The sequence below is a fragment of the Lissotriton helveticus genome, chromosome 7, assembly GCF_964261635.1.
Source record: "Lissotriton helveticus chromosome 7, aLisHel1.1, whole genome shotgun sequence".
Classification (NCBI taxonomy): domain Eukaryota; kingdom Metazoa; phylum Chordata; class Amphibia; order Caudata; family Salamandridae; genus Lissotriton; species Lissotriton helveticus.
In genome coordinates, this window is record NC_136068.1 from 390,651,163 (window position 1) to 390,677,485 (window position 26,323).

The window sequence follows — 26,323 nt, forward strand, 5'->3', positions numbered from 1 at the left end:
TCCTTTGTGATTTATTTTGCCATGTTGTTGTTGGTGGCCAGGCCATGTGGTGGAGGCCATTTTGTGTATACATCCTTTGTGATTTTGCCATGTTGTTGTTGGTGGCCAGGCCCTATGTCGGCGGCCATTTTGTGTGTCCTTCCTTTGTGCTTTTGCCATAGGCATAGGCCTCCAACCTTGTGGCCTACTCTGGCAGTAGGCCATAGGTACTACTCATAGTAGGGTCATGAAAGTTAATCAACTGTTTTTGTGGTGTACCCTTAATGTGAAAATCATGGATGTCTTGGATTGATATAGAAAATCTTATTTTTATGTGTGGGGTATTTCTGGTTTTGGGTGTGTTTAAACTTTAAATACTCTGTCAATTTCTGCCATTAGGTAACCCTAGGAATACAGCTTGGGTAGTTTTGGTAACTTCGCACAGTGTGAGCACGTGAACTTACATTTTTTGTCTTGTTCGCGCACTCAATGTACTTGCTCGGGAACGCGAACACGACTTTTTATTCCGTTCGCGCTGCCGAACATGCCGATTTAGCATTCTCGCGGACAATATGTCCCGAGTTGCATAAAAGTTTCTCAAAAATGTTGCAGGTCTTTCTTGTGCACCCAAAAAAACAGAATTTGTCATTTGGTTGTTGTTTTGGGAGCCTGGGCAGGGGTTTCTTTGTATGTGTTTTTGCGGTGTTAGGTTTACAACCTCTGTCTTAGCCATGGGCTATTTATTCCTTGCACATTAACCTGTCATGTGCAGCAGGCATCCTCGTTTTTCTGTCCATATTGGTATCTATAGGCCTGCTTGACTTTATTGGTTCTTTCTGGACTTCATGTGGCCTTTGAGCTGTGGTGCTGCTGGACTGGTATTATTAGTCTTCTGTTTTGTCTTTTATACATTGACCTGTGTGTCTTTCAATTGTTCATGTTGCCTTACTGCTTGTTTGACTGATGTTGTTCTGCCTTCTTTACTTGTAGGTGCACAAAAAAGACTGAGGAGGTGCTGGTTGTTTTTTCATCCATCGCTCGTTCTACTGCCAGACGGACGTCCTTCAGTTGTACGCCACGTGTGGTGTGTGACTCATCTGACCAGACATCTCTGCAATTTGTGCTGCTGTGAGCTGACTGACATCAGAAGAAGATGGGCCCTAAGAAAGCTACCAGGTCCTCCACCACAAAGAAAGTTGCTGCGAAGAAGGAACAGCAGAAGGAAGTGTCACTTAAGTCTGGTATGGACCCCAAAACCTTTTTTGGCACCCCAAAAGGTACGCCTGCAGCAGCGGGGTCTGGGGTGCAAGCTGGGACCAGCACATCTGCATTAGTGGGGGCAAGCCAGCATCCCAGGGCCAAGCACATGATGAGGGTCGAAGAGGTAGCCAGCCTTCTGCTTGCGAGCAGTGATACTGAGCCAGAACTAAACTTATCGCTGTCTCAAAGTAGTACACAATCCACGCAAGATGGAAGTGCTCAACAACCACCGCCAGCAGTAGATGTTCAACAACCACAACCACCGCCCGCAATAGGAGTTGTTCACCCACAACCACAACCACTTCCCGCAACAGTTGTTGAACAACCACAACCACCGCCCGCAACAGTTGTTGTTGAAAAACCCCAGCCCGCAATAGTACTTCCTCAAGAACAACAACCACCATCTCCGCACCAAATAGTAGTAGTTGTTCCTCCCGAAGTCGGGGCAGTTCAGGAAGTAGAGCCTCCTTCCGAGCAAGAAGAAGAGGAAGCCACTTCTGTAGGTGATCTATTTCCTTTGAATTCACCAAGGGAATGGAGGGTTAGTGCATCGAGTTCTTCGCAAAGCATCCCTTCCGATGACCTTGATACGGATTGGCAGCCACAACTATCTGCGCATTCAAAGGAGAGACATCCCAAGAAGACCATGCTAGGAAAAAGGAAGTTTCCAGGCAGGCTTGAACTTATGGAGGTCGATGTAGGTGAGCAGGATACTGCTGGTGATAAAGACGGGTCTGACACTGTCATCATCACAAGCGTTATTCCTGGTGCAGAGGATGTAGAGACCAACATTTTCACCCTATCCAGAAATGCTGCAATGACTGATGAGCAGGTACCACGCATAACTCCTACACACTCAACACCCACAGTAACACCAGCTCCAATTTTTTCAACAGCGAAGGCCCGGCAGCATCCGACATCCAGCAGAAGCGCCACTTCAACAGAAGGAGGTAGTGGCAGTACTAGGACTGAGCTGTCCCATAGTGAAATTCCACAATCCTCCAGTCCATCCGGCATTGGCAGTGGGTCCTCCTCTTCCTATGGCAGGAGACAAAAGTTTACCTCCCCAGTGTGGGACTTCTTTACGGTTCACCCAGTTCAGGAGAACATTGCTGTATGCACCATTTGTCATGTCAATGTTAGTCGTGGTAAGCTTGGTACAAACTATGGGACTAGAGGCCAAACGACCCATTTGAAAAAAACACACGTGATCAGGTGGGAGAACCACCTTGCAAGCTTAAAAAATGTTAGCACTCGTGTTGGTGGGGATACAGTGGTACAAGGTCCACTCATGGTTGACCAGGAGGTAGAAGAAGAGGGAGACGATGACCTTCTATCTAGGAGTGGTACACAATGGACCCCTGTCGCCAGCACTGGAGTGGTAAAGTCCACATCCTCCGCATCTGCAACTTCTCAGTGGCACCAGAGTCAGCTGGAAACACCAAGGAGTGCAAAGTCTGCGATGCAAGGTGGTCCGTCTAGCACAACTCAAAGACATGCAAAGCAGCTTACCATTCCTAGCATGTTAAGGCAGGAGGGAAAGTACGAGCGGAACCACCCAGTAGCACGTTTATACAATGCCAAACTTGCGAAAATGTTAGCACTGGACCTTCTCCCATTTTCATTTGTTGAGGCTGTTGGATTTCTGGAATTAGTGGCAACCCTCTGCCCAAAATGGAACGTTCCCAGTCGCTACTATTTTGCCAGAGTGGCTGTTCCAGCACTACACCACGATGTGCTGGAATTGATTGGGAAAGCCTTACAACAGAGTGTTGTCCATTGTATCCACCTGACAACAGACATGTGGAGCAGTTGCGATGCTACAGATTTCATGTGCATCACCGCACACTGGATCTCTTTTGCAGGTGTTAAAGACAAGTTAACTTCAGGCCTCCGTGACGTTGCTGGAATTTTTAATGATACGCGCAGACATGCAACTATAGCCATGTTTGGTATGGACAAAAGTCATACTGCTGAAAACATTTTGTCTGACTTTAACGACAAGGTCTTTGAATGGCTGAAACCAAGAGGCCTTAAGATTGGTTTTGTTTCCACCGACAATGGCAGTAATGTAGTGAAGGCAATGAGAGAAGGACATTATTTCAGGGTACCCTGTTTGGCACACTGCATAAACTTAGTCGTGCAAGACTTTCTGAAAAATGAAGCCAAAGTCAGCAACATAATGGCCATCTGCAGAAGAATATGCCCGCACTTTAACCATTCTTTCAAAGGACGGAAGCTGCTACGGGTCATTCAGCAAGAGCATAGGTTGCCAGTCAAAGCACTGATCCAGGAGGTCCCAACACGTTGGAACTCAACTTATTTCATGCTTGAGTGTCTCTTTGAGCAGTACATCCCACTGAATGCTTATGTCATGTCAAGAAGATTAGGGGATCCTACTGTTAATCGTAAAGCCCTGACCATTGAGATGTGGCAGTGGGACCTCATTAAATGCATCACAGAGATGCTACAACCCTTTGAGGTCTTCACACGTGCAGTTAGCAGGGAGGACTGTACTATGGGCCAAGCCATCCCATTGTTGTACATGCTTGAGCAACAGGTGAAGGAGGTCTGTCAAACATACGAAGGTGACGAACAAAAAGTTGATGCATATACCTTAGCCAAGGGCTTAGTCAACCGCTTGTGTGAAAATGTAAGGCTCAACAATATTGTGTCAGGTGAACATTACATAACTGCAACAATCTTGGATCCACGGTACAAATTATTTGTCAGCAGTAACGAAGTAATTCCATTTTCAGATGAGGATGTTGACAAGTACAAAACTTCCATAGCTGCGGAAGCTAATGAGTTAGAAACTGAACGGCTGTTACTTAAAGGCCTGCCACTGCCAGCCCAGGCCAGTCCAAGTACTCCTGACGCAAGTTCTTCACAGCGTGAGAGCAGTGCGTCTGCTTTCCAGCAGGCACCAACAGTACCAAAAGCAGCACCTACACGATCTGATTCAGCAGACCCAACCAAAAGCATAACTGCTTTTTTTCTACAGAAAGGGATGGGTAAGTCCGTTGCTGTTGCAAAGGGAAAAGAGGACCAGCAAAGCCGAGCACCAATGAACATTGAGCGGATGGTTCAGGCCTATCTGGATGACACAACAGAGGTGTTCATGGAGCAAAGCCCATTGGTCTATTGGTATGAAAGAAGGAGACAGTGGCCAGTGCTGAGCAGGCTGGCGATAAAGTATCTGGCTTGTCCTGTAGCCAGTGTCTCCTCTGAGCGGGTTTTCAGTGCTGCTGGTGCCATTGTCACATCGAAAAGGACTAGTCTCTCCCCCAAAAGCGTGGAGCGGCTGACAATGATAAAAATGAATCAACGCTTCATACCACCAGACTATCAAGTACGTGAATCACCGCCGGATGAAGAAAGCGAGTGTGAAGAAGACGTCCTCACTACTGGGTTACATGACCTACTTCTGTCTGAACGCACAGAGTTTGAGGACGAGCTCCTCTTCCCTGACAACTAGGACAGGTATATTAAAGGAATGATGCAATGCATTGCATAGGATTGTTTAGCCGACTCTGAGCAAATGTGCATGGAATTAAAGTATACTAGTAGTAACTTCAGACTCACGTGATGGGCAATTTTCCCATGTTATTTAATAATATAAATTATTTATGCACTTGTGACCCTACTACTACAGGTGCAGTCAGTACTTAATTTATCGTTCGTAGTTCATGTTCATGTTGCACAACGTACATTATTTGGTGAAACAGTCCACCCTCCACCCCCCCAACAAACACAAATGAACTTCAAATGTTTTCTTGTGAAAATATCTTTGTTTTATTTTTATATTTTCATAATGATAATAGAAAAATAAAATATATAACAAATGTAACCCCCTGACCCAGAGCTGTTCCTACCCTCCCCTAACCCCAACCAAATTTCAACCCAAATGTACACCCCAACTCCCACATCCCACCCACCAACAAAAGGATTAAAAAAGGGGCAAAAAACAGGGTCCATTTCAAAGCCGGCGGGCTTTCAGGTGTTTGTCCACCATTATCTTCACACGCTCCTCTAGACCGTCCTCCAGCTTCTTCCGCTCCTCCTCCAACTTCGCTACCCGGCGGAGAATCTTTGCTTTGAAATCACGGCACCTACACTTGCATGCATGTTGTTGTTGTTGTGGGGGGGCCGCCGAAGATGTAACAATGCGGCGGCGGGCGGCTGCCTGACCACGGCGACGTAGTCCTGCAGGCTTGGGGCCCGGGGCATTGGAAGAGGCAGCAGCTGCTGCCGCCGCCTCCTCCTCCTCCTCCTCGGCCTGATCCACCAGCCGGCGGTAGGCCTCTACAATTGCCTGCAGTTTCCGCTGCCGGGCCCGGACTGCCAACTCCTTCCTTGTTGGTTTTTGGGAAGGAGTAACTATAAAGAAAGAAACAGAATTGTTGTAATCCAAACTCCCCGCAAATCAAGAACACAACATTGATTCAACACATAGTGGGCGGCACAGTAGCACTAGCAAGCAAGCTGAGTACCAGAAATTGTGTTGCGTCTATCTTGAACATTCTACAGCCTCTATTAATTTTTTGGACTTTTTGGCACGGCATTATGCCTGCCCTATTAGCATGGGTGTACTTCGACGGTCACACACATTAGAACGAACACCTGTCTTTTTCATATCTCCTTTTGTATTATATACTCTGATTCCGGGAAGGCGGGAACACTCTCAAAGTAACATTAATTAACAGGGGGCAGCTAGTAGCACATGTCTAGTAAAGACTATAATACTTTATACCGCGCAACAAACCTTATTTGGTTTGTGTTTCACCAGCAACGACCCATGCACCCAGTCGTCCCCTCCTTCCCTTGCCTTTGGGTTTGCCCAAAACACCGCTGCTGCTGAGACTATCCACTAACCACCGGTATTGGGTGTGTCTCCCAACCACGCTGGCAGCTGTGTTTTCCCCTTTACATGCTTTAACAACAACCCATGCATCCGACTGCTATCAGCCACTTGCATTACTGTAGTGGTAATGCTTAGCATGCTAATGACAAGTAAAGGTAACATCATATATTTTCCAGTAGAGTACAGTGAGAAAGTTTTCCCCTCCCACCAAGTAATGCAGATCACTATTGAATGTAACTTACCATCGCCCGCCGCTGTTGGCTCCCCCCCCACTGCTGCTGGTGTAGGTGCCTCTGTTCCTCCTGTCCCCGCCGGGATCGCTGAAGCTGCGCCGCTGTCCCCGTCGGCACTGGTCGATGGTAAGGGTTCTGCACCTATAAAAATAAGTGCACCTTTTTAGATGGATGCACAGCCCCCTTTGTACTTGTTCACCAAGAATGGAGTTCTTCAAAACAGTTAAGTACAACGTACGTAATCAGTATGAGTCCACATTGCATAGTACTGCAGAGTCACTACACATATTAGCATTCATTGTTATGGTATGGTACCCAAGCTCATCTCATCTGTCCTGCTACTCTAGTCCTTGGAAATTGGAAGTGAACTATGTAACCTTTGTACATCAATGTATCCAGTTTTGCGCATGTTAACTCGCAGCTTGTTGCGCAGTACGAGAAGACGCTCTGGGGCAACACATCATTGTTCAATGCATACACCTGAAGAGGTGGGAAAGTAAAAGGGCCCGTATTTAAGTTTTCTATGTGGATTGTGGAATAGAGTTTGCTTACAGGTTACAACTTCTTTTTAGCATGGCTGCATAAAACTGGCATAAATGTATTTCATACTGTCTAACGTGCACCACTTTTGTCATTATTTTTCGGCAGGTGAGAAGATTGCCTTCTACGAAGCGGACATTTCCATAGCTTACAAAAAAAGAGGAATATCTGACCAGTATACGTTGGTGAGAGGTCTCCGATAGTTGCCACATTTCCCTATTGTGCACTAGTAGCTGTACAAATGTTGATTACTTTATTATGCCTGTTTTAACTCTGGATTTTTTCTGGTGGGCCCTTCAACGTATTTGACGGAACAACTTAAAAACATTGATGTTACTTACTTACTTCTAACAAAATAAAGCTTTTGAATGACCACTTTGACTCTGAAGTTTATTTTCAGTGTCTGTTGTCTTAGAGACTCACACGAGTGAGTGAGCAAAAGGGGGTTTGTGTCCTAAAAGCATTCGGCATCTTGGTATTGGGGTTCAGGAGTGTGAATTGAATAATTGACCAATGACTCAGGCCATATAGGCTGACGTTCAGTGAATTGTGCGTTCCTCAGAGTTCTGTGACTGAGGTGTAAGTAAGGTCCAACCTGCCTATCAGTACCAACAACATCCAATTTTCGTGTGCATAGTTACATAGTTGTGTAATATGTATATAACTCCATAGGAGATAGAAGAATACCCACAAGACTAGTAGTGGTATACTAACGTTTACAAAAATACTAGACAAACATCATTCTGGATGCATACTTGGTTGCTGTCAATTGCCAAAGCACTGCAGACACATTACAGAGGAAAAAACAAGCACTGTTGGACTTACTGGGGACAGCAGCAGGATCCTCAGTAGAGGAGCTCTGTGTAACTGGTGGTTCACCCGCCGACTCGGTCCCTGTATTCTGCTTGCCCCTGGGTTCTGTGGTTCATGTAAAAATTAAAATAATAAACAAAGAGAAAAACATTGAGTGCTGTGAAACATAGACATCATTGCAAATAACACTGCTACAGTGGAACAGAGCCGGAGGCAACAAATCCATGCCAGGGGCCGCAACGCAAATATGTATCCATCCTTAGAGTATTATTAAATTAAGGATATCTATTGGTGCGGTGGCCCCTGAAGTTTGGTGCCCCTGTGCAGTTGCACAGCTTGCACATGCCCCCTAGAGCCGGCCCTGGCTGAGGTAAGAAGAACAAAGTAACGTTAGCATTCTTTGCAAGAAAAGGATTCGATTCATGCAGAAGAGAAGGCCGTGAAAAAAATGCTACAATATGCAAACAACGTACAATTATCCATCCACCGCTATTTCACTGACGGACAAAGGAAGGACAAGACTCTATTAATAGCATTAACTAACTTCAGTTCTCAACAATAAAGAAAATCTCACATCAATAAACAGCAACAGCTAGCGCCAAGTTGAAACAACACGCAAGAGCCAGTGAAGAAGAAGAACACTGTCATACAATGACAGTAGATATACCGGAATACATCGCAAATGTAACTAGGGGCAACAGTCATCGCGTTACTTATTCAGCCAATATTTACAAAGATACAATAACAATATTTATACAACTATATATATATATATATATATATATATATATATATGTATATAACTATATATATATATATATATATATATATATATATATACACACTTTATTTTTGGGGTAGCCACTCACCAAGACCCACAACCTCCACACCAAGCAGGTCCAACAGGTCCTGCTCCCGGTCCAAAATGTCGGCCCAGCGGTGGGACAGCTGATGGTGGGTACGCCGGATACCGGAGCAGCGGAAGACTGCACGGCGCACCTTCGCCCACCGCCGGAGACGCTCTTCAATGCGCTGGTAGCCGGAGCCGGGCCTGCCGCCTGCTGCCAAAGTCAAGGGGAGGTGACGTTGGATAAAAAAGACCAGGGCGGCCACCTCCTCCTCCCCAAAAAGTTGGCGGGGCGTCACTCCTGCCGGGCGCATTCTGCCGCAAGGCAGCCGGGTTTTTTTAGGCACAGCCGCCTTGCCCTTTGAGCCGCCGATGCTGCTGGCACCCTTCACCATGGTTCTGGGTGGAGGGGAGAAGGAAAGTTGAAGACAAAAAGGTTAGGGGAAGAAAGAAGAAAGATAAAAGAAGGAAGTAATATAAAACAAGAGAAAAGTTGCAAAAAAAGTGGTAAAAGTAAAAATAAAATGAGAAATATAAACCTAGGCACAGACAGAAATAGGTAAGAAGTAAAGAAAGTTAGAAAAACTGAGGGAAAAGACCAGGATGGAAGAGATAGGAGTGAGATGCTAAAGTAGGCCCAAAACCATAGCCAGAGTGTGAAATCGAAGATGGCTCTGCCCGTCGCGACCGCCGCGGTAAGTTCGCGCGATATTTGACGCGATCACGCACTTTGGCAGTGCGAACGAGAAGATGAGTTCCCGAACATGTCTAACACAACGCGAACACGTTACTTGTGACCCGGAACCGGAAATAAGGGAACGCAAGCGGGCGGGACAAACCTCATTGAGTAACTTAGCGCGCTAGCTATTGCGAGCATGCAGGCAGCGCCCCGAACACGCGCACCGCGCTCCCGAAGACGAAAAACGGCGCGCGAACGGGTCTAGCAAGCTACTACGCATGTCCGCGGAGCTACGTGTAGCTCGCGGAGTGCAAGTGCGTCTTCGCGTAGCGTCGCGGAGTGCGGCTACGCGAACTACGCCCAGGGTTAGTAAACACCTTATAGAAAGACCGCGACTCACCGACAAGTCCGCTCAAGCAGGACAAGACCGGCAGAGTATGTGGCAATTAGTCACACAGTAGGCAGCCCGGACAGACAAGGCCAGAACCACACTCTCAGGAGTCCACTACAGCATGACCACCGAACTCAGGGAGCATGAAACACAGAATACACAACATAAGTTTGCCTCAGCATGCCCAGCACACCACGACCCAAGGTAAGTAAGTAATCTTTATTGCTTGATTAATAAAAATCTTAGCAAAACAGCTGCATTGTAAAACACATATAACTTAAAACAATGCTCAATCTGATAAAATCGCAGTGGTTTCATAAAATAAAGACATATAAAACTTGCATACAGTACGGCAGATATAATATTAATATATGTGTATCATGTTTAGGCACACAATGACTGCTGTGGGACTGTCCTCCTTAAAGTTCACCTAAGTTCAAGTATCTGTGTGATTAAATATAAAATCCTTGCCAGGTTACGGGTAAGTCTAAAATTGGTCCTTCCCAGTGAGCAGATAACAGATGAGTTAGCAGCAACCTAGGATGCTAGCCAGTTAGTTGGGGGTCGCCAGGTTTAGTTTTGTTTTTACGATTTTCATAAAACGTACAAAGCTACGGGCTAATAGGACGTCACCCCCCTTGAAGCAAGCCTTCACCTCCTGTCTGCATGATCATATTGGATTTTCATTCAGGCGTGGCTTTAGAAACTGTCTTCGTTCAAGATCTAAAATCTTACAGAGGCACAATAGATGTAGAACGCCTCTTCGGGGTTATCGCATAGTCTGCAGTTGGGGGTTGGATATGTGCATTTCCACGGCGGTAAATGTGGGTTCACCGGTAGAATACCCAGCCTCATGGCCAGAAGGCTTTCCTTCATACTTCTCGAGAAGCTAGTACCTAAATATGGCTAAGGAGCGCTTCTCAAGTAGCTCTAAATCACAAACCAGCAGCATGTGTGCCCTCTTATTTATTATATCTGTTTTGTCTTTTTCTAGGGAAATAATCTTCACCGATTTGTTCACCAAGGCTTTAAAACTGTTGTAAGGAAGACCGGATTACCACAAGTCCTGTAAAGCGGGCAGCCTTAATCCTGACTGAAGATAAACCATAGCGGGCAGTCAGTTTTCCTAGTCATCTCTTTCCAAAAGTATGAGTTTAAGGGACCAGTGTTTGCACACTTTATTTTGTACCAGCATTTGGCGTAAACGCCCTTCCTTGCTATTTGCTGCTTTTGTAGGCCAAGCTCCAGCCTTATTTGTGCTGGAGAAGTGTATTGTGGGAGATTGAATATTATTCTAGCAGCTTTGGAGACCACCTTATTCAGAGTTATTTCATCTTTCCCTCTCATTGATTCGCTGCCATACGTGATTGTAGGTAGAAGCTTTGCCTGGAGTACTTCCAGTAGAGGGATAAGATTGGGGCCAGTTATTTTGTGCTTGATGTTTTTTAGCATAACAGCCAGAATGGTTCCTCTTCCTTGAATAGCCACTTTTTATTGGTGGTACGTTCCCATGCTATCAAAGATAATTCCCAGATATTTGTAACTTTTAACCATCTCCAGTTGTCTGCTTCCCAGCCACCATCTGAGTTGGTTCTTGGTGCTTCATTGATTAAAGATCATTACTTTGGATTTATCATGGTTTATGCTTGATCCGTTCTTTATGGCAAAGTCGCTCGTGACATTTATCAAATGCTGCAGGCCAACTGGGGTTCGGCTGATCAGTATCAAGTCGTCAGCATATAGTAGGTTTGAAAGTGACAGGCCACTCAAATTTGGGGCGCGGTGATACAATTATCCGGTTCCCTCAAGAGGTCTGAAAAGAAAACGTTAAACAGGGTTGGGGCAAGAACGCAACCCTGTTTTAGCCCCTTAGTGGTCAGAATCCTCCTCGACAGACTGTCCCCGGACCCCAGCTTAATTTGGACCGATGTCTTGGAGTGGAGCGACTAACTGGTTCAGAAGGGTTGGAGCTATTTTCCACCCGGATAGCTTAGCCCACAATATCCCCCGGTTAACGCTATCAAAAGCAGGTTTGTAGTTGTTAAAACAAACAAAAAGTGGTTTGTTAATTGCTTTCGCGGCGTCATTAAAAGTGAGAGAGAAAGAATGTTTGTAGTTGTTCCCAGGTTTTTCGGAAACCTATTTGGTTGATTGGGATTAGATTGTTTCCCCCTGCACACTCGATTAGTTCAGCGAGTAGTAAGCTGGCATAATATTTGGCCTCAATGTCGATTAGCGCTATGACATTGGATACTAGAGTCCGCTAAAGCAGGACCTCGATCCCACTAAACTGAAAACAGGAAATCGCACTCGAGAGTCGAGCTGAAACAAAAAACAGGTCTTTGAGGTGTGAGGTGCCTCCTTTTATCCCATTGGTGGTTAGAGGTGTGAGCCATGTTGGAGGGATGGGAGACGAGTAGACCGACTTTCTTTTGCTTGGAGTTTCTGTGGAAGCCTAAATCTCATGTGTTAATTACTGTGGTGAGGAAGACAGACGAGGAGGTAATCCACATTACCTTTAACATTGCACTTTTCCTACCTGGAGTCACAGTAGATGTTTTGCTCTTGTCTGGATATTGTGATGGCAATCTTCATGTGATATGGGGGAACGCCTGCAATGAAAGGTGCTTGGTAACTAAGGCACAAATGCCTTAGATGAGGCCAGAGTTTACAGTTAATGGGTATTCTTCGTATGTACGATCACAGCATTTCTTTAAAAAAAACAAGAGAGGGCAGAGGAAGGGTGATGGTTTGTTCATGTACAATAAGTAATGGAGATAATTAGAGGGGGAGGGGGTGTAAACTGAGTACACCTATTCAATGCATCATTTCATCAATGGAAATCGCATGACTTTTGTTTTTAAATGCAGTCACCAGCATGTTGAACTTAATTAAACGTGCAAAACTGACTTTACTTGTACTCAAAGTATAAAATCCAACCAGCTGTGGATAATCAAAATACCCCATTCATACGGTTGTCACAATACAAGTATTTGTTCAAAGTGCATCCAGCCATTAGTATAGCATAGCTGCCACGCTGCTCCTTCTTATGTAGAACACATTCAGCAGTACTGGATTGAAATAAACAGAACTTTGCACTTCAGAATTTGTAAGCTCATCTTTTTAACAGTAAATGCAAAACTAGAAGTCCCAGAATGCAAAATGCTTTTTGGCTAAAAATTGTGGGCCTCATTTCTACGTGAAAGCAGCTATGCATCACTTCTCAGTGCGCCCTCCTTGCGACATAATGGATGCATCATATTTACTGTATGACGCATCATGTCGCAAGGAGTTACAGATATGTCAGTATTTCTGAAGTATCTGTAGGCGCAAAAGTGACGCATTGCTGGAGTGCGCAACTCCAGCAATGTGTCCTTTCACATGGGGCAAGCCCCATGTGAAAGGGCCTGCATCAGTCTTATGCCTACTGTGAAGCAGGCATAAGATTTTGACGCATTTGCACCCTAGGTGTGGCGCAGTGAAATCTCGTAGATTTCACTGCGTCACTTCTACAAGGCTTACTTACGTGGGAACACCTACCCTGCATACATTATGCCTGACGCAGGTATAATGTAGCGCAGGGAATTACAACGTGATGCATCTGCTTAGATGCGTCACTTTGTAAATAGGGCGCACCAGGAGGCATGTTTTACGCTGCTGATACATCACAAAAAGTGACGCAACGGAAGCGCAAAACTGTCGCAAGGCCTCATAAACAAGGCCCCGTGTGTTAACCTCTTTTGTACTGTGTTGTATTGATTGTTATTTATCTAGAGTTTATCTGACATTGCAAGGCATAAAGCACTTCTTTTCTTATGATTTAGTATGGCTTTGCGGTCTCATTCCCTAAAAAGCAACGAATGCCCAGCGGCCTTAGAGCCTCTTGTAATGGTGCCCACATTCATCTTGTGAGTGTCCCGTTTTCTCAGTAATGAGCCACACAGACTCTATAGAGGTAGCCTTTACCCCCGAGGTCATCGCATCACGTCCTCTGGCTGGGCGGGGCCAGAGACTATAAATATAGGGGTCTCAGACCGCACATGGTCTTTGACCACATAAGATTGTAAGGTGTGGCTAACTGTCACAGCGAGAGCCGCTGCAGTATGGCTGGCCCCACCATCACATTCTGGAAACCTGCTCCAGTCACAGGTGGATTTGAGGCTGAGGTCAGGTAGATTTCGATTTCCACAGCGCCCGAGCTAACATGTTGTTTTAAGGAGGAAATGTTTGATATTCGGTTTTCTTTGTCACATTAAAATGTCAATCACTAACTGTAAAGTTGGTGTGCACAATAATAAACAGGATGCTGGTTATCGTTCAGAACTTATTTATTTGCTAAGGTACAAGTTGTGGAGGAGCGCCGGCCAGCGCTGCCGATCGTTCAGGGTTCTCGGTGCGCAATCCGGATGCGCGCGCAGCGCGCCAACATGGCCGCCGCACGTCACGTCTACGTGACGTGCATAAACTAGTGCGCACACTACATATCTCCCCTTTTTACCAAGCTTTGCTGAGTCACTTACAGTTCAGTGTCCAACTCGAAATCTCGAAATCTGGAGGGTCTTACCACCTGCCTTCCACTCCTTGTAATCCTGACAGGGTTCTCCATAGTCTCTTGGCTCTGCATCTCCTGGCCTTCTGCTCCTTCACTCGCTGCTCCACCGTCATTCATGCTTCTCTCCGACCTGTCCATTTCTGTTCCTTGACTTCCGTTCTCTCCTTCTTCTTCACTTTCCGTTTCCGCTCTTACTCCGTCTTGCTGCTCACTGGCATCTTGTCTCCTCTCCACGTTCGAATCATCCGTGTCTTCCCATTCCGATCCATGTTGCTCCCAGCCCAGAACCTTGTTGCACCTGGCCATGCGGTCCTGGGACCACACATTCCCATCACTCAGCAGGGCCGCTCGATCATACACTTCCACTACTTGCATCGGCTTGCTATACTTGCTGTCTCCTTTCTTCTGTAGAGTGGCTAACTTTACTCTCACCCACTCTCCTTTTTCCAGGCCTGTCCTTTTTACATTCCTTCGTTTATTGTAATGATTGCTGTAAATTGTCTGTGCTTTTTCCAGGTTGGCCCGCACCACTGCAGGGGACCATTCGCTGGTGACGACCTTTTCTTTCCAGATCCTGTTGTCATGCGTGAATGGTTCTCGCCCCCTCAATATTTGGAATGGGCTGTACCCCGTGCCTGTGGGGGTTATTCTGTAGGCCCATACCATGTTCTCAAGCGCTTTCTCCCAGTTCTGTCCACTTGATATGGCGGCTTGTATGGCTCCCATCATACCCTGTTAAACCGCTCCACCAGACCGTTGCCGGCCGGATGGTAGATTGCCGTGTGTTTGACAGTGATGCCATTTCTTTGCATGAACTGGTTCCACCTTTCCGACGTGAACTGGGGCCCATTGTCACTCAAGATCGATTTGGGTATTCCTTCCCTAGTAAAGGTCTCTGACAGAAACTTTATGATGTTCTCTGTGTCCATGGACTCGTCCACTCTCAACTCCGGCCATTTTGAATATCGATCCATGAGTACACACACATATTTCTGTGTGCCTTGGTCATCTAGGACAGGTCCCAAAATGTCTACAGATAGTTCCTCCCACGGGTTTGAAGGAGGGTCAAACTTTCCTATCGCTGGCCTCAAGGGTTTTAAGGTCTTGTCTGCTCGCTGACATTGTGGACATTCCCTGACATGCCTCTCGGCCCTTATGTCCATTCCTGGCCACCAGTAGTTTTGTTTAGCTCTTGCCTTGAGTTTCCCTATGCCCAAGTGGCCCTCATGTAGCAGGTCCAAAAGTTTTGTGGTTAGGTTCCTTGGGGGAATCACCTTGTCTCCTCTGTAAATGAATACCCCCTTGTCTCCTATCGACAGTTCTTCCCGCACTTCATAGTAGGGCCTGAGGCTCGCCTTTGCGTTTCTTTTTTTCTGGCCATCCTTGTATAATGTGCCCCTTTACTTCCTTCATGTCGGTGTCCTCCTCGTATGCCTCTGTCCATTCTTGTTGGCTGATTAATTTCTCTTGGTCCTCTATGAGAGCTACCAACTCCCCACTGCCTGCAGGGTCTTCCTCTCCAGGCTCCATGGCGGCTGCCCTACTCAGGAAATCCGCTACTCGGTTCCGGTTCCCAGGAATGTACTCCACGTCATACCTAAACTCGAGTAACTTTAGGGACATTTTGGATATCCTGGGAGTGGCACTGGCGTGTCCGCTCGATGTTAGCACCTTCACCAATGGCTTGTGATCTGTTTTGAGTAGAAAATGTGTTCCCCACAGAAATTGCCGAAATCTCGTCATGGCCCATACCACCGCCAGCATCTCCTTCTCAATCACGCTGTATTTGCTCTCTGTATCCGTCAATGCTCTGGATGCAAAGCTGATTGTGTCCATTTCCCCTCTTCCTCTGTCTTGCATGAGTACAGCGCCGAGGCCCTTGTCACTGGCATCAGTCGTCAGTACGGTGGTACCTTGTGGGTCGTAACCCTTGAGAGGAACAGCTCCTGTGACATCCTTCTTGATAGTTTCAAACTCTGCTTGGGCTTCCGGTGTCCACTGGAACACGGTGCTTTCCCTGGTCAGCAGCCTCATGTGGTGGGTCTTAGAGGCGAAGTGTACCACAAACTTGCTGTAGTACTCCGCCATCCCCAAGAACGACCTGACCTCTTCCTTGTTCCTGGGGGGCGGTGCTTCAGCGATGGCTTTCACGTTTTCCGACTTGGGTGTTACTCCCTGTTGTCCGATCTCGTGTCCTAGGTACGTTACCGATTGTAGGCCCAACCGGCACTTTGTCCACTCCGCTGTGAGGCCCTTGTTCTCCAGCGTTTGTAACACGTTTCCCAGCTTCTGGTCGTGATCCTGCCTGTCACGCCCCATCACCAGGATGTCGTCCTGGAAATATTGGACGTCCTTGCAGTCTCTGAATAGCTGGTGCATCATTTTCTGGAAGACTGCAGCCGCCGAGGCCAGCCCAAATGGCATACGACAGAACTGGTAACACCCAAACGGAGTGATGAAGGATGTCAGACTTTTGCTGTCCGGGTGAAGTGCTATTTGGTGATAGGCCGATGTCAAGTCTATGGTGGAGTACCACCTTACTCCTCTGGTCTTGGCCAACATTTCTTCGATTCTGGGGAGGGGAAATTTTTCCACCACAATATTTTTGTTCAGCTCTCTCAGGTCCACACAGAGCCGGACCTTCCCATTAGGCTTCATTACGACCACTAAGGGCGCCAACCATTCTGCACAGGTTATTGGTTCGATTATTCCTTTCTTTCCTAACTCTTGGAGTTCTTTCTGGACTGCTTCTCTCACCGCAATCGGTACGTTCCTCACCTTGTGAGCCACCGGGATGGCCCCTTCCTTGAGCATGATCTTGTGTTGGAATTTCTCCATCCGTCCCACCGTGCCTCCGAACACTTTTGGGTAATTCTCCTTCCATTTGTTCAAGTCCGGCCATTCCTCTTGCTCTGCGAGTAATATTTGCTCCTTTCCTCCTGGATCCAGCTTTATTCCTAGGTCGCCCTGGTCTAGCCATCCTAGGACGGAGGGTCCTTTCTCTGCTATGTACAGCTTGCACCATGCTGATCGGCCCCTAAATTCGAACAACAGGCGTCGGAACCCCAACATTGGGATGCGGTCGCCATTGTAGGTGACCGGCCGAATGTCTAGTTTCTCCAACTCCGGGCCCAATTTGGGTCTGAACGTTTCTTCCCACACTGCCCGTTGGACAATGGTGAATGGGGATCCCGTGTCTGCCACCACAGTGATGGTGATCCCGCCCATAGACATGTCCAGGATGGGTTTTGTGGATTTCTTCCCTTCCACGCTCAGTACCTGGTCGTATATGCATAAGACGGTGACCACCTCTTCCTCTGCAACCTCCTCCAGATCTTCTTCACCTTGATCTATGCATTTCACCATTCCCTTGGGGTGTTTCTTCCTACACACCTTCTCATAGTGGCCTAAGATGCCACAGTGTAGGCACTTAGCTCGGAATGCAGGACATCTTTTATCGCGTGCGTCGTGGGACCAACTGCCGCATCTGTAGCATGATTTCCTGCAGTCATTGCCTGTTTGCTTTCCTTGCCATCTGTTTGTTCCTTTGGCTGCTGGGTCTTTGCCTCTCTGGTCTTTGCGGTGGTCTCCCTCTTGTATCCTGTTCACCATCATTGGGGTGGCTACGTCTTTCTTGGTTGCGTCAGCGCACCTCCTTGCGAGTTCCGCCCTCTTTACAATGACCATTACATCTTTAAGTGTGGTGTCACCGCTTGCCCATAACTTGTCTTGGACATTTGTGCTCGTAGTATGCATCACGATCTGATCCTTTATGAATTCATCTTCCCATAGTACATATTTACACGGGGCAGCCAGCTTCCTCAAGGCCGCTACGTATTCTTCTATGGTTTCTCCAGCCCGTTGTCTTCTCTGCTGGAAGTTAAACCTGTCCACTGACACACAGATGGTGAGGCGATACCGTTCGTCCAGGTCTTCCAATGCATGGGCATATACATCCTTATCAGTGTCTTCTCTCTTTTTGGGCACCAGACTCATGTAAATCCTGAGACCCTCCGGTCCCAGGTTCAGTAACAGTATACGTTTCTTTCTCTGGGGGGTGAATGTTTGTTCATTTTCGTCCTCCAGGACCCCTATGAAGTTATCAATATATTCTTTCCAGTCCTCCCACTTCATCAGGGGGTCCCCGGGTTTCGGTAGAAATTGCACTGGTGCAATTGCATAGCCTGCTGGTGTGCTCATTCTCACCTCCCTGATCGTTGTCGCTTTGACGTCTTTGCTGGTGGGACTCCCTGGGGTGCTGTCCTTCACTTCAGTATCGGTATCCTCCTGGGGACTCTTAGTGCTGGTCCCCGCCTCCTCCTCTTTGGTAGCCAGCGCTGTTCCTCCCTTGCGCGGTGTCGTGGGAAGGTCTGCGCGGTAGGCTTATCTTCTGCGGGGCGCGGTGCCGCCTCTCCGGCCCCTTCGCCACCTCTCGGGTGGCTGTGGCTCTGCCACGCTCCTCAACTTGTCGTACCTGGAGGTCTCAGGTGTGCCCCCTATGCCCTCTGCAATCTGGGCTGTGTGGGGCAGCTCTGTGCTGTATCTGGGTTGTTGGAGGGCTGCCTACCCTGCTGTTGCACACGTGGGGGGAAGTCCGATTTTTTTTTTTCCAATTTGTTGTCTGGAGCCTCCCATCCTCGTCGCCACTGTAAAGTTGGTGTGCACAATAATAAACAGGATGCTGGTTATCGTTCAGAACTTATTTATTTGCTAAGGTACAAGTTGTGGAGGAGCGCCGGCCAGCGCTGCCGATCGTTCAGGGTTCTCGGCGCGCAATCCGGATGCGCGCGCAGCGCGCCAACATGGCCGCCGCACGTCACGTCTACGTGACGTGCATAAACTAGTGCGCACACTACACTAACAAAGAACGACGTATGCTCCCCACAAATGGGTATGTTTTCAGTGTGTAAGATTCTTCTGAAACCTTCGACCGGCGATTCTCCCCGGCTTCTTCGAAGAACATTTCACGTAAGACCGTGGGGACATATAGGCCAATTGTACCCTAGGCAACACAAACTCAGGGCACACGAGTGCTTTCGTATGGATTTGCATGTACATTTTAGGAGCGTTTTGTTTGTTTTGCTGCAGTTACAATAGCGCCGCCTGCTGCTGGGAGGTCGCTTCGCTGTTTCTGAGGAGCTTGAAGCAGGATATACCACTCATGGAACCATGGTACAGTGCAGAGGGAACAGGTACAGGTTAGGTCTCACAGGGGTCTCCAACCTTTTCTGCAGTGAGAGCTACTTCTGCTCAAGGAAAGTCTTCCTGAGCTACTAGCAAACTTTATAACTGTAAAATAGTGACTACGCTATGACCACCATAAGCAGGATTATCAGTAGTTACCACCCAAGTATTCCTGGTGCGGTTACCATCAGAAATGCCAGGAAATCATTCATCAATATAAAATGCCTCCACCTGACTTATGAAGTAACATTCAAATCTAGACATGCCCTATGGCACAAAGTATATAAATACAGCAGTAGGTCTCCCCTGCTCAGCTTGAATTATTATTCATCAGTTTCTGAAAGTGCACTTCTTTCCATCAAATACCACTTTCCACTGTGAGCAAACAAACTCAATTTAACAGAAGAAAATCCATTTTTGAAAACAATAACTGCCTTTAAAATATCGGTTTTCAGATTTTAGGAAATGCACTGTCCCAAAACATCAGCTTTTCATTTTCATCAAGTACTCCTATGTACAAATGCCTCATATGGACAGACTACTTTGAATACCCAGGTATCACAGTCTTGTGCCATGATGCTCACACAAACAAATGATGGACGGAATGCTGAATGAATCCTATATTCACCCCCAGTCATTAGATCTGGGTGAAATCCATCGTTCTTTTGCTCACTATGCCACCCCAGTTTAGACCAAGCCATATGCAAATCAGCCTTGACCCTGTGCCTCATGGGAACAGTCCAGACTGAATGGCCAAGCCAGGTCCTCCCTGGACCAGAAACAAGCATCCAGGGACAGGGTTCAGGGTATGTCACCCTTCATCAGCCAGGCTAGCTTGAATCCAGTGGCACAGTGAGCAAGGGACCCACGTCTGGGCATACCCATCCCACTTAGGGTGAAAAGTGCTACGCAAACAAATGATGGGCGGAATGCTGAATGAGTCATACATTCACCCCAGTCAAGAGATCTCGGGCAGATCCATCGTTCTTTTGTACACCATGCCAACCCAGTTTAGACCCATCCATACGGCAAGGCACACATATCATTCCATGGCTGCTTCCAAATCCCATTCATCAAGGTCAGGTTCTTTACATCAGTTGCTCAGTGTGGTACTTTCAAAACATAATTTTTAAGGTTCCGTATGGGAGGGCGGTGGCCTCATCCCAAGAACGAGAGAAGGGATCTTCTTATTCTTTTATGCCGGTGTGGTCACTGCAATTCCTGGATACAATGGCGTCTCCACTCCGCCTTCGGGATTTTGCAAGTTTGATGTTGATATTGAATATTGTGAGCAAGTAAGGGAAGCTCAAAACAGGGGACTCAGAATTGTAAGTTTGATTTGCTCGATCATAAGTTTAGGTCTAGGACCATCATTATTATGCCATTGGCACTATTATGCCAGGAATGGGCACAATTATGTCAGAGATAACACCCTTATGATGGGGGGGCTAGCATAGACATTTGGTGGTCCTTGACACCAGACATAGCTTTTAAGAAGCAATAGTGTTTATTAGGGAAGCACCTAAATGCTGATGAGTCTCTTCATTTTCTCTGGTCTGAATCATGCCCTGTTCTCCTCAGGTCTTGAGCTGGTTATACACCCAACTGACACATTTTCACTCTGACTCCTGCAGTCACACACTTTGATGGGTCAGCACTCATTACTGCTCAGGCTACTACTGGCGTACTTTTTTTGTGGTCCACTGGTCACACACATGTTGTGACTGATAAAGCAGGGATACAAGATGGTCAATCTCCTTGTGGCTTAGTTATATTGAGATTAGATACAGACTGTCAAGTGGCAGGCCCTATAGGCCGATACTTTGTGTGTTTGAGTGTTTAGTATAAGTTACTACCATAGGTTTGGCTGGCTGTCACTCTTAGGATCTTGAGATCAGCAGTGCTGCCTTCTTTAATAGGTGCCTACTCTCCGAATTTGATACTGGGCTTGGCTTCATCTTTGAGAGCTACTTTGAAGGTACTGGTGAGCTACCAGTAGCTCCCGAGTTACTTGTTGGAGACCCCTGGGTCAGGATATAACGGTGTGCGCTGTACACGCGGACATTCATTTGCAGTTAATTTCCGACTAGTTGTCACTGCTTTTAATGAATGAATCTCCTCAAATAAAATAATATAAATTGAGCTAGAAAAAAACACGGAAAATTGATACAGCAAGACGTTTTTAGGTCTCGCCTAAGCCATTGCGTTGGCAATGCATGACGAGATATTAAGTAGGGGCTTTAAAAAATGCTCCCAAAGGCTTTTCCAGGGCGGATTGCCTACAGTGCATGTGTGCGGGCGGGCGCCTGCACATCGCACACCATTTGGCAGCCTGTGAGCCTCACTCCGCACTCATGCTGGTTTACACTTCAAAGGAATCCGCTCCCACGCCCCCTCCGCGCAATGCCAGAGCTTGTTGTTTACAGACAACACCCCAGCTGCTTTTGACCCGAGGCAACGCCGAGAGTTGAACCCAGTTCCAGGGTCAGCAGCTCTACCTTAGACATGCATTTGTTGTGTTAACCCACTAGCCCCTGACCTGCTTGCCGTCATGTTTTTTTTTTAACCCACCACGTCCTTTTCCGTGCTCTGTTTCACTCAGCCCCCTGCTTCAGCCATGTCTTGCGCCCTCACTCGTGTACCTGAAGGCACTGGAGTGATTACCATGAGCACCATGTACATTATACTGACACTTAGACACACTGCGCCCTCACACACTGTGCCCTCACACTACTTTAGGCCACACACACTGCGCACTCACACTACTTTAGGCCACAAACACTGAGCCCACACACTACTTTAGTCCACACACACTGCGCCCTCACACTACTTTAGGCCACACACACTGCACCCTCACACTACTTTAGGCCACACACACTGCACCCTCACACTACTTTAGGCCACACACACTGCGCCCTCACACTACTTTAGGCCACACACACTGCGCCCTCACACACTGCACCTGCACACACTCTGCATCCTCACACACTCTTCACCCTCACACACTCTTCACCCTCACACACTCTGCACCCTCACACACTCTGCACCCTCACACACTGCACCCTCACACACTGCACTCTCACACACTGCACCCTCACACACTGCACCCCTGTCCCCCCATCTGAAGGCACTGGAGTGATTTACATGAGGACCATGTACATTATACTGACACTTAGACACACTGCACACTCACACACGGCGCACTCACACACTGCGCACTCACACACTGTGCCCGCACACTACTTTAGGCCAGACACACTGCACACTCACACACTGCGCACTCACACTACTTTAGGCCAGACACACTGAACCCACACACTACTTTAGGCCAGACACACTGAACCCACACACTACTTTAGGCCACACACACTGCACTCAATGTAACATACACTCCAAATACCACTCAGTGCCACATAATTACACGCCACACAATTACGCTCTACTGAATACAACATACACTCCACACAATACCACTCAGTGCCACATAATTATGTGCAATATGATTACACTGCATCCAAATATCACTCAGTGCCACATAATTACATGCCACATAACTACACTGCACGCAATGCAACATACACTCCAAATACCACTCAGTGCCACATTACACATCACATAATTACACTGCACTCAATGTAACATACACTCCAAATACCACTCAGTGCCACATAATTACACGCCACATAATTACACTGCACTCAATGCAACATACACTCCAAATACCACTCAGTGTCACATAATTACACGCCACATAATTACACTCTACTCAATGCAACATACACTCCAAATACCATTCAGTGCCACATAATTACATGCCACATAATTACACTGCACTCAATGCAACACACACTCCACACAATACCACTCAGTGCCACATAATTACACGCCACACAATTATACTCTACTGAATACAACATACACTCCTCATAATACCACTCAGTGCCACATAAATATATGCTACATAATTACATTGCGCTCAACGCAACATACACTCCAAACACCACTCAGTGCCACATAATTACACACCACATAATTACACTGCACTCAATGCAACATACACTCCAAATACCATTCAGTGCCACATAATTATATGCTACATATTTACACTGCGCTCAACGCAACATACACTCCAAATAACACTCAGTGCCACATAATTAGATGCCACATAATTACTCTATCTATCTATTGATCTATCTATCTATCTATCTATCTATCTATCTATCTATCTATCTATCTATCTATCTATCTATCTATCTATCTATCTATCGCCCTCATTCTATCTATCTATCTATCTATCTATCTATCTATCTATCTATCTATCTATCTATCTATCTATCGCCCCTCACTCTATCAATCTATCTATCGCCCTCACTCTATCTATTGCCCTCACTCTATCTATCTATCTATCCATCTATCTATCTATCTATCTATCTATCTATCGCCCTCATTCTATCTATCTATCTATCTATCGCCCTCACTCTATCTATCGCCTTCACTCTATCTATTTATCTATCTATGGCCCTTACTCTATCTATCGCCCTCACTCTATCTATCGCCCCTCACTCTATCAATCTGTCTATCTATTGCCCTCTATCTATCTATCAATCTATCTATCGCCCTCACTCTATCTATCTATCGCCCTCACTCTATCTATCTATCGCCCTCACTCTATCTATCTATTACCCTCACTCCATCTATCGCCCTCACTATCTATCGCCCTCACTCTATCTATCTATTGCCCTCTATCAATCTATCTATCTATTGCCCTCAGTCTATCTATCTATCGCCCTCACTCTATCTATCGCCCTCACTCTATCTATCTATTACCCTCACTCCATCTATCGCCCTCACTATCTATCGCCCTCACTCTATCTATCTATTGCCCTCTATCAATCTATCTATCTTTTGCCCTCAGTCTATCTATCTATCGCCCTCACTCTATCTATCGCCCTCACTCTATCTGTCTACCTATCTATCGCCCTCACTCTATCTGTCTATCTACCGCACTCACTCTATCTATCGCCATCACTCTCTCTATCTATATATCGATCGCCCTCACTCTATCTATCTATCAATCTATCTATCGCCCTCACTCTATCTATCTATCGCCCTCACTCTATCTATCACCCTTACTCTATCTATCTATCGCCCTCACTCACTCTATCTATCTCCCTCACTCTATCACCCTCACTCCATCTATCGCCCTCAATCTATCTATCGCCCTCAATCTATCGATCGCCCTCTATCTATCTATCTATCTATCTATCTATCTATCTATCTATCTATCTATCTATCTATCTATCTATCTATCGCCCTCTATCTATCTATCGCCCTCAGTCTATCTGTCTATCACCCTCACTCTATCTATAGGCCTCACTCTATCTATCTGTCTACCTAGCTATCACCCTCACTCTATCTGTCTATCTATCGCACTCACTCTATCTATCGCCATCACTCTATCACTCTATCTATCTATCTATCTATCTATCTATCTATCTATCTATCTATCTATCTATCTATCGCCCTCACTCTATCTGTCTATCTATCTCCCTCTATCTATCTATCGCATCACCACAGCATCACTCAGCACCACCACAGCATCACTAAGGGGCACCACAACATCACTATGCGCTACCACAGCATCACTGAACGCCACAGCATCACTCATCGCCACCACAACATCACTCAGCGCCACGCCAGCATCAATCTGTGCAACCATTCAACAACAACTGGTTTAATATTTCACTTCTGTTCTTGGATTTGTCACAATAAAATACACTGAACATTATCTTCACAAAATGTATTTACAAAAGTTTAAGCTATTGCCATTATAAATTACAATAACTTTTATTTAAGTATTAATTATCAAAAAAATTAAAAAGCCATTGTTATTTGTAATATCAATACATCTAAGTCACATAAATACAACACATATTGCATTACAAATGCTATAGGTGTCACATTTGCGAAAGTTATACCTATTGGCATTGTAAATGACAAAGCTATTAATGTTGCTATTTTCAAAACCAACACATAAATTAAAAATTTGTCATTTACAATACCAATCGCTCAAACTTTCCTAATGCGAGACCTTTTGCATTGCAAATGCTTGTTGGATGTCTTGTGGTACATGCTGCAAGGCAGACACGTGGAGACAATATAATAAGCAGGTCGTTTTTTAGGCTGGCGTCTGGAAGGATTCACTTGAAGATTAGATCAATTCTAGTAATGGTATCACTGTGTGTATCTGTCTATCTGACCTGCCGATCTATATCCAAGCCCCTCGCTTTCTTTCTGTCGCTCTTTGTATGCATGTCTATATTTATCCACTGGTTTTGGGAATGGTGGGTAGTGTAAGGTGGGACGATTAGTGCAGGGTTTTGGGGACAGGGCCTAGTGCAACGCGCAAAGACTGGACACAAAACACTCACTACTGGTATGGGCGGGGGACAAGCCTCGAGCGACTTTAGCCCCTTTATTTTATACTCTGGCCACGCCTGGCCACAGAGTGATACATTGTGTGGAAGCCCATCCGCGATGAAGGTCAAGGCTACGGCATGCTTTCAGCAGCAACTAGACCGCTACATCCCCTCCCAAGTCAGTGTTCAAAATATAACAAAATTCAACACATAAAGTCTGTGAGTCATTGACTTGGTCTCAGGTTGGGTCCCAGGGTATATCTTGGGTATTGATCTGTGCGAACCACTGGGCTATTGCTGCTGGGTAACATGCTGGGGATCACAGGTGACTCAGCGTCAGTGCCTGTGGGCGACAATGTGCTTGTTGGAACTTGCTCATCCACTTGGGGAGGTTGCAATCCTTCCACGGGGGTATCTCCCTGGCTGGAATGGAGTTTCAGTGCGTCAGCGTCCTGCACTTGTTTAAACCACAATATATTGCGGGTGATGACCTTGTTGCCCATCTGCGCTGTGATAGCTGTTCCGTTGGTTTTCACCACCAACCATGTCCCGGGTTCGTACG

General features: G+C 46.4%; 2 protein-coding genes across 2 annotated transcripts in view; one reads left to right on the plus strand and one right to left on the minus strand.

The window, feature by feature from the left end:
• The first annotated feature begins 3,766 nt into the window (after positions 1-3,766).
• LOC144766775 (putative protein ZBED10P) lies at positions 3,767-7,176 on the plus strand. Its single transcript, XM_078650512.1, has 2 exons — positions 3,767-4,722; positions 6,985-7,176. The coding sequence occupies exon 1, from the start codon at positions 3,785-3,787 to the stop codon at positions 4,715-4,717; it is 933 nt and encodes a 310-aa protein (XP_078506638.1). The 5' UTR covers positions 3,767-3,784; the 3' UTR covers positions 4,718-4,722; positions 6,985-7,176.
• Positions 5,203-26,323, minus strand: part of LOC144769100 (uncharacterized) — a 72,759-nt gene continuing 51,638 nt past the window's right edge. Inside the window, exons 3-5 of the mRNA XM_078653100.1 lie at positions 7,702-7,794; positions 6,346-6,477; positions 5,203-5,619 (exon numbers count right to left, since the gene is read on the minus strand). Coding sequence (XP_078509226.1) covers positions 5,219-5,619; positions 6,346-6,477; positions 7,702-7,794 — 626 coding nt within the window. The 3' untranslated portion in view covers positions 5,203-5,218. The remainder of the gene's footprint in view (positions 5,620-6,345; positions 6,478-7,701; positions 7,795-26,323) is intronic.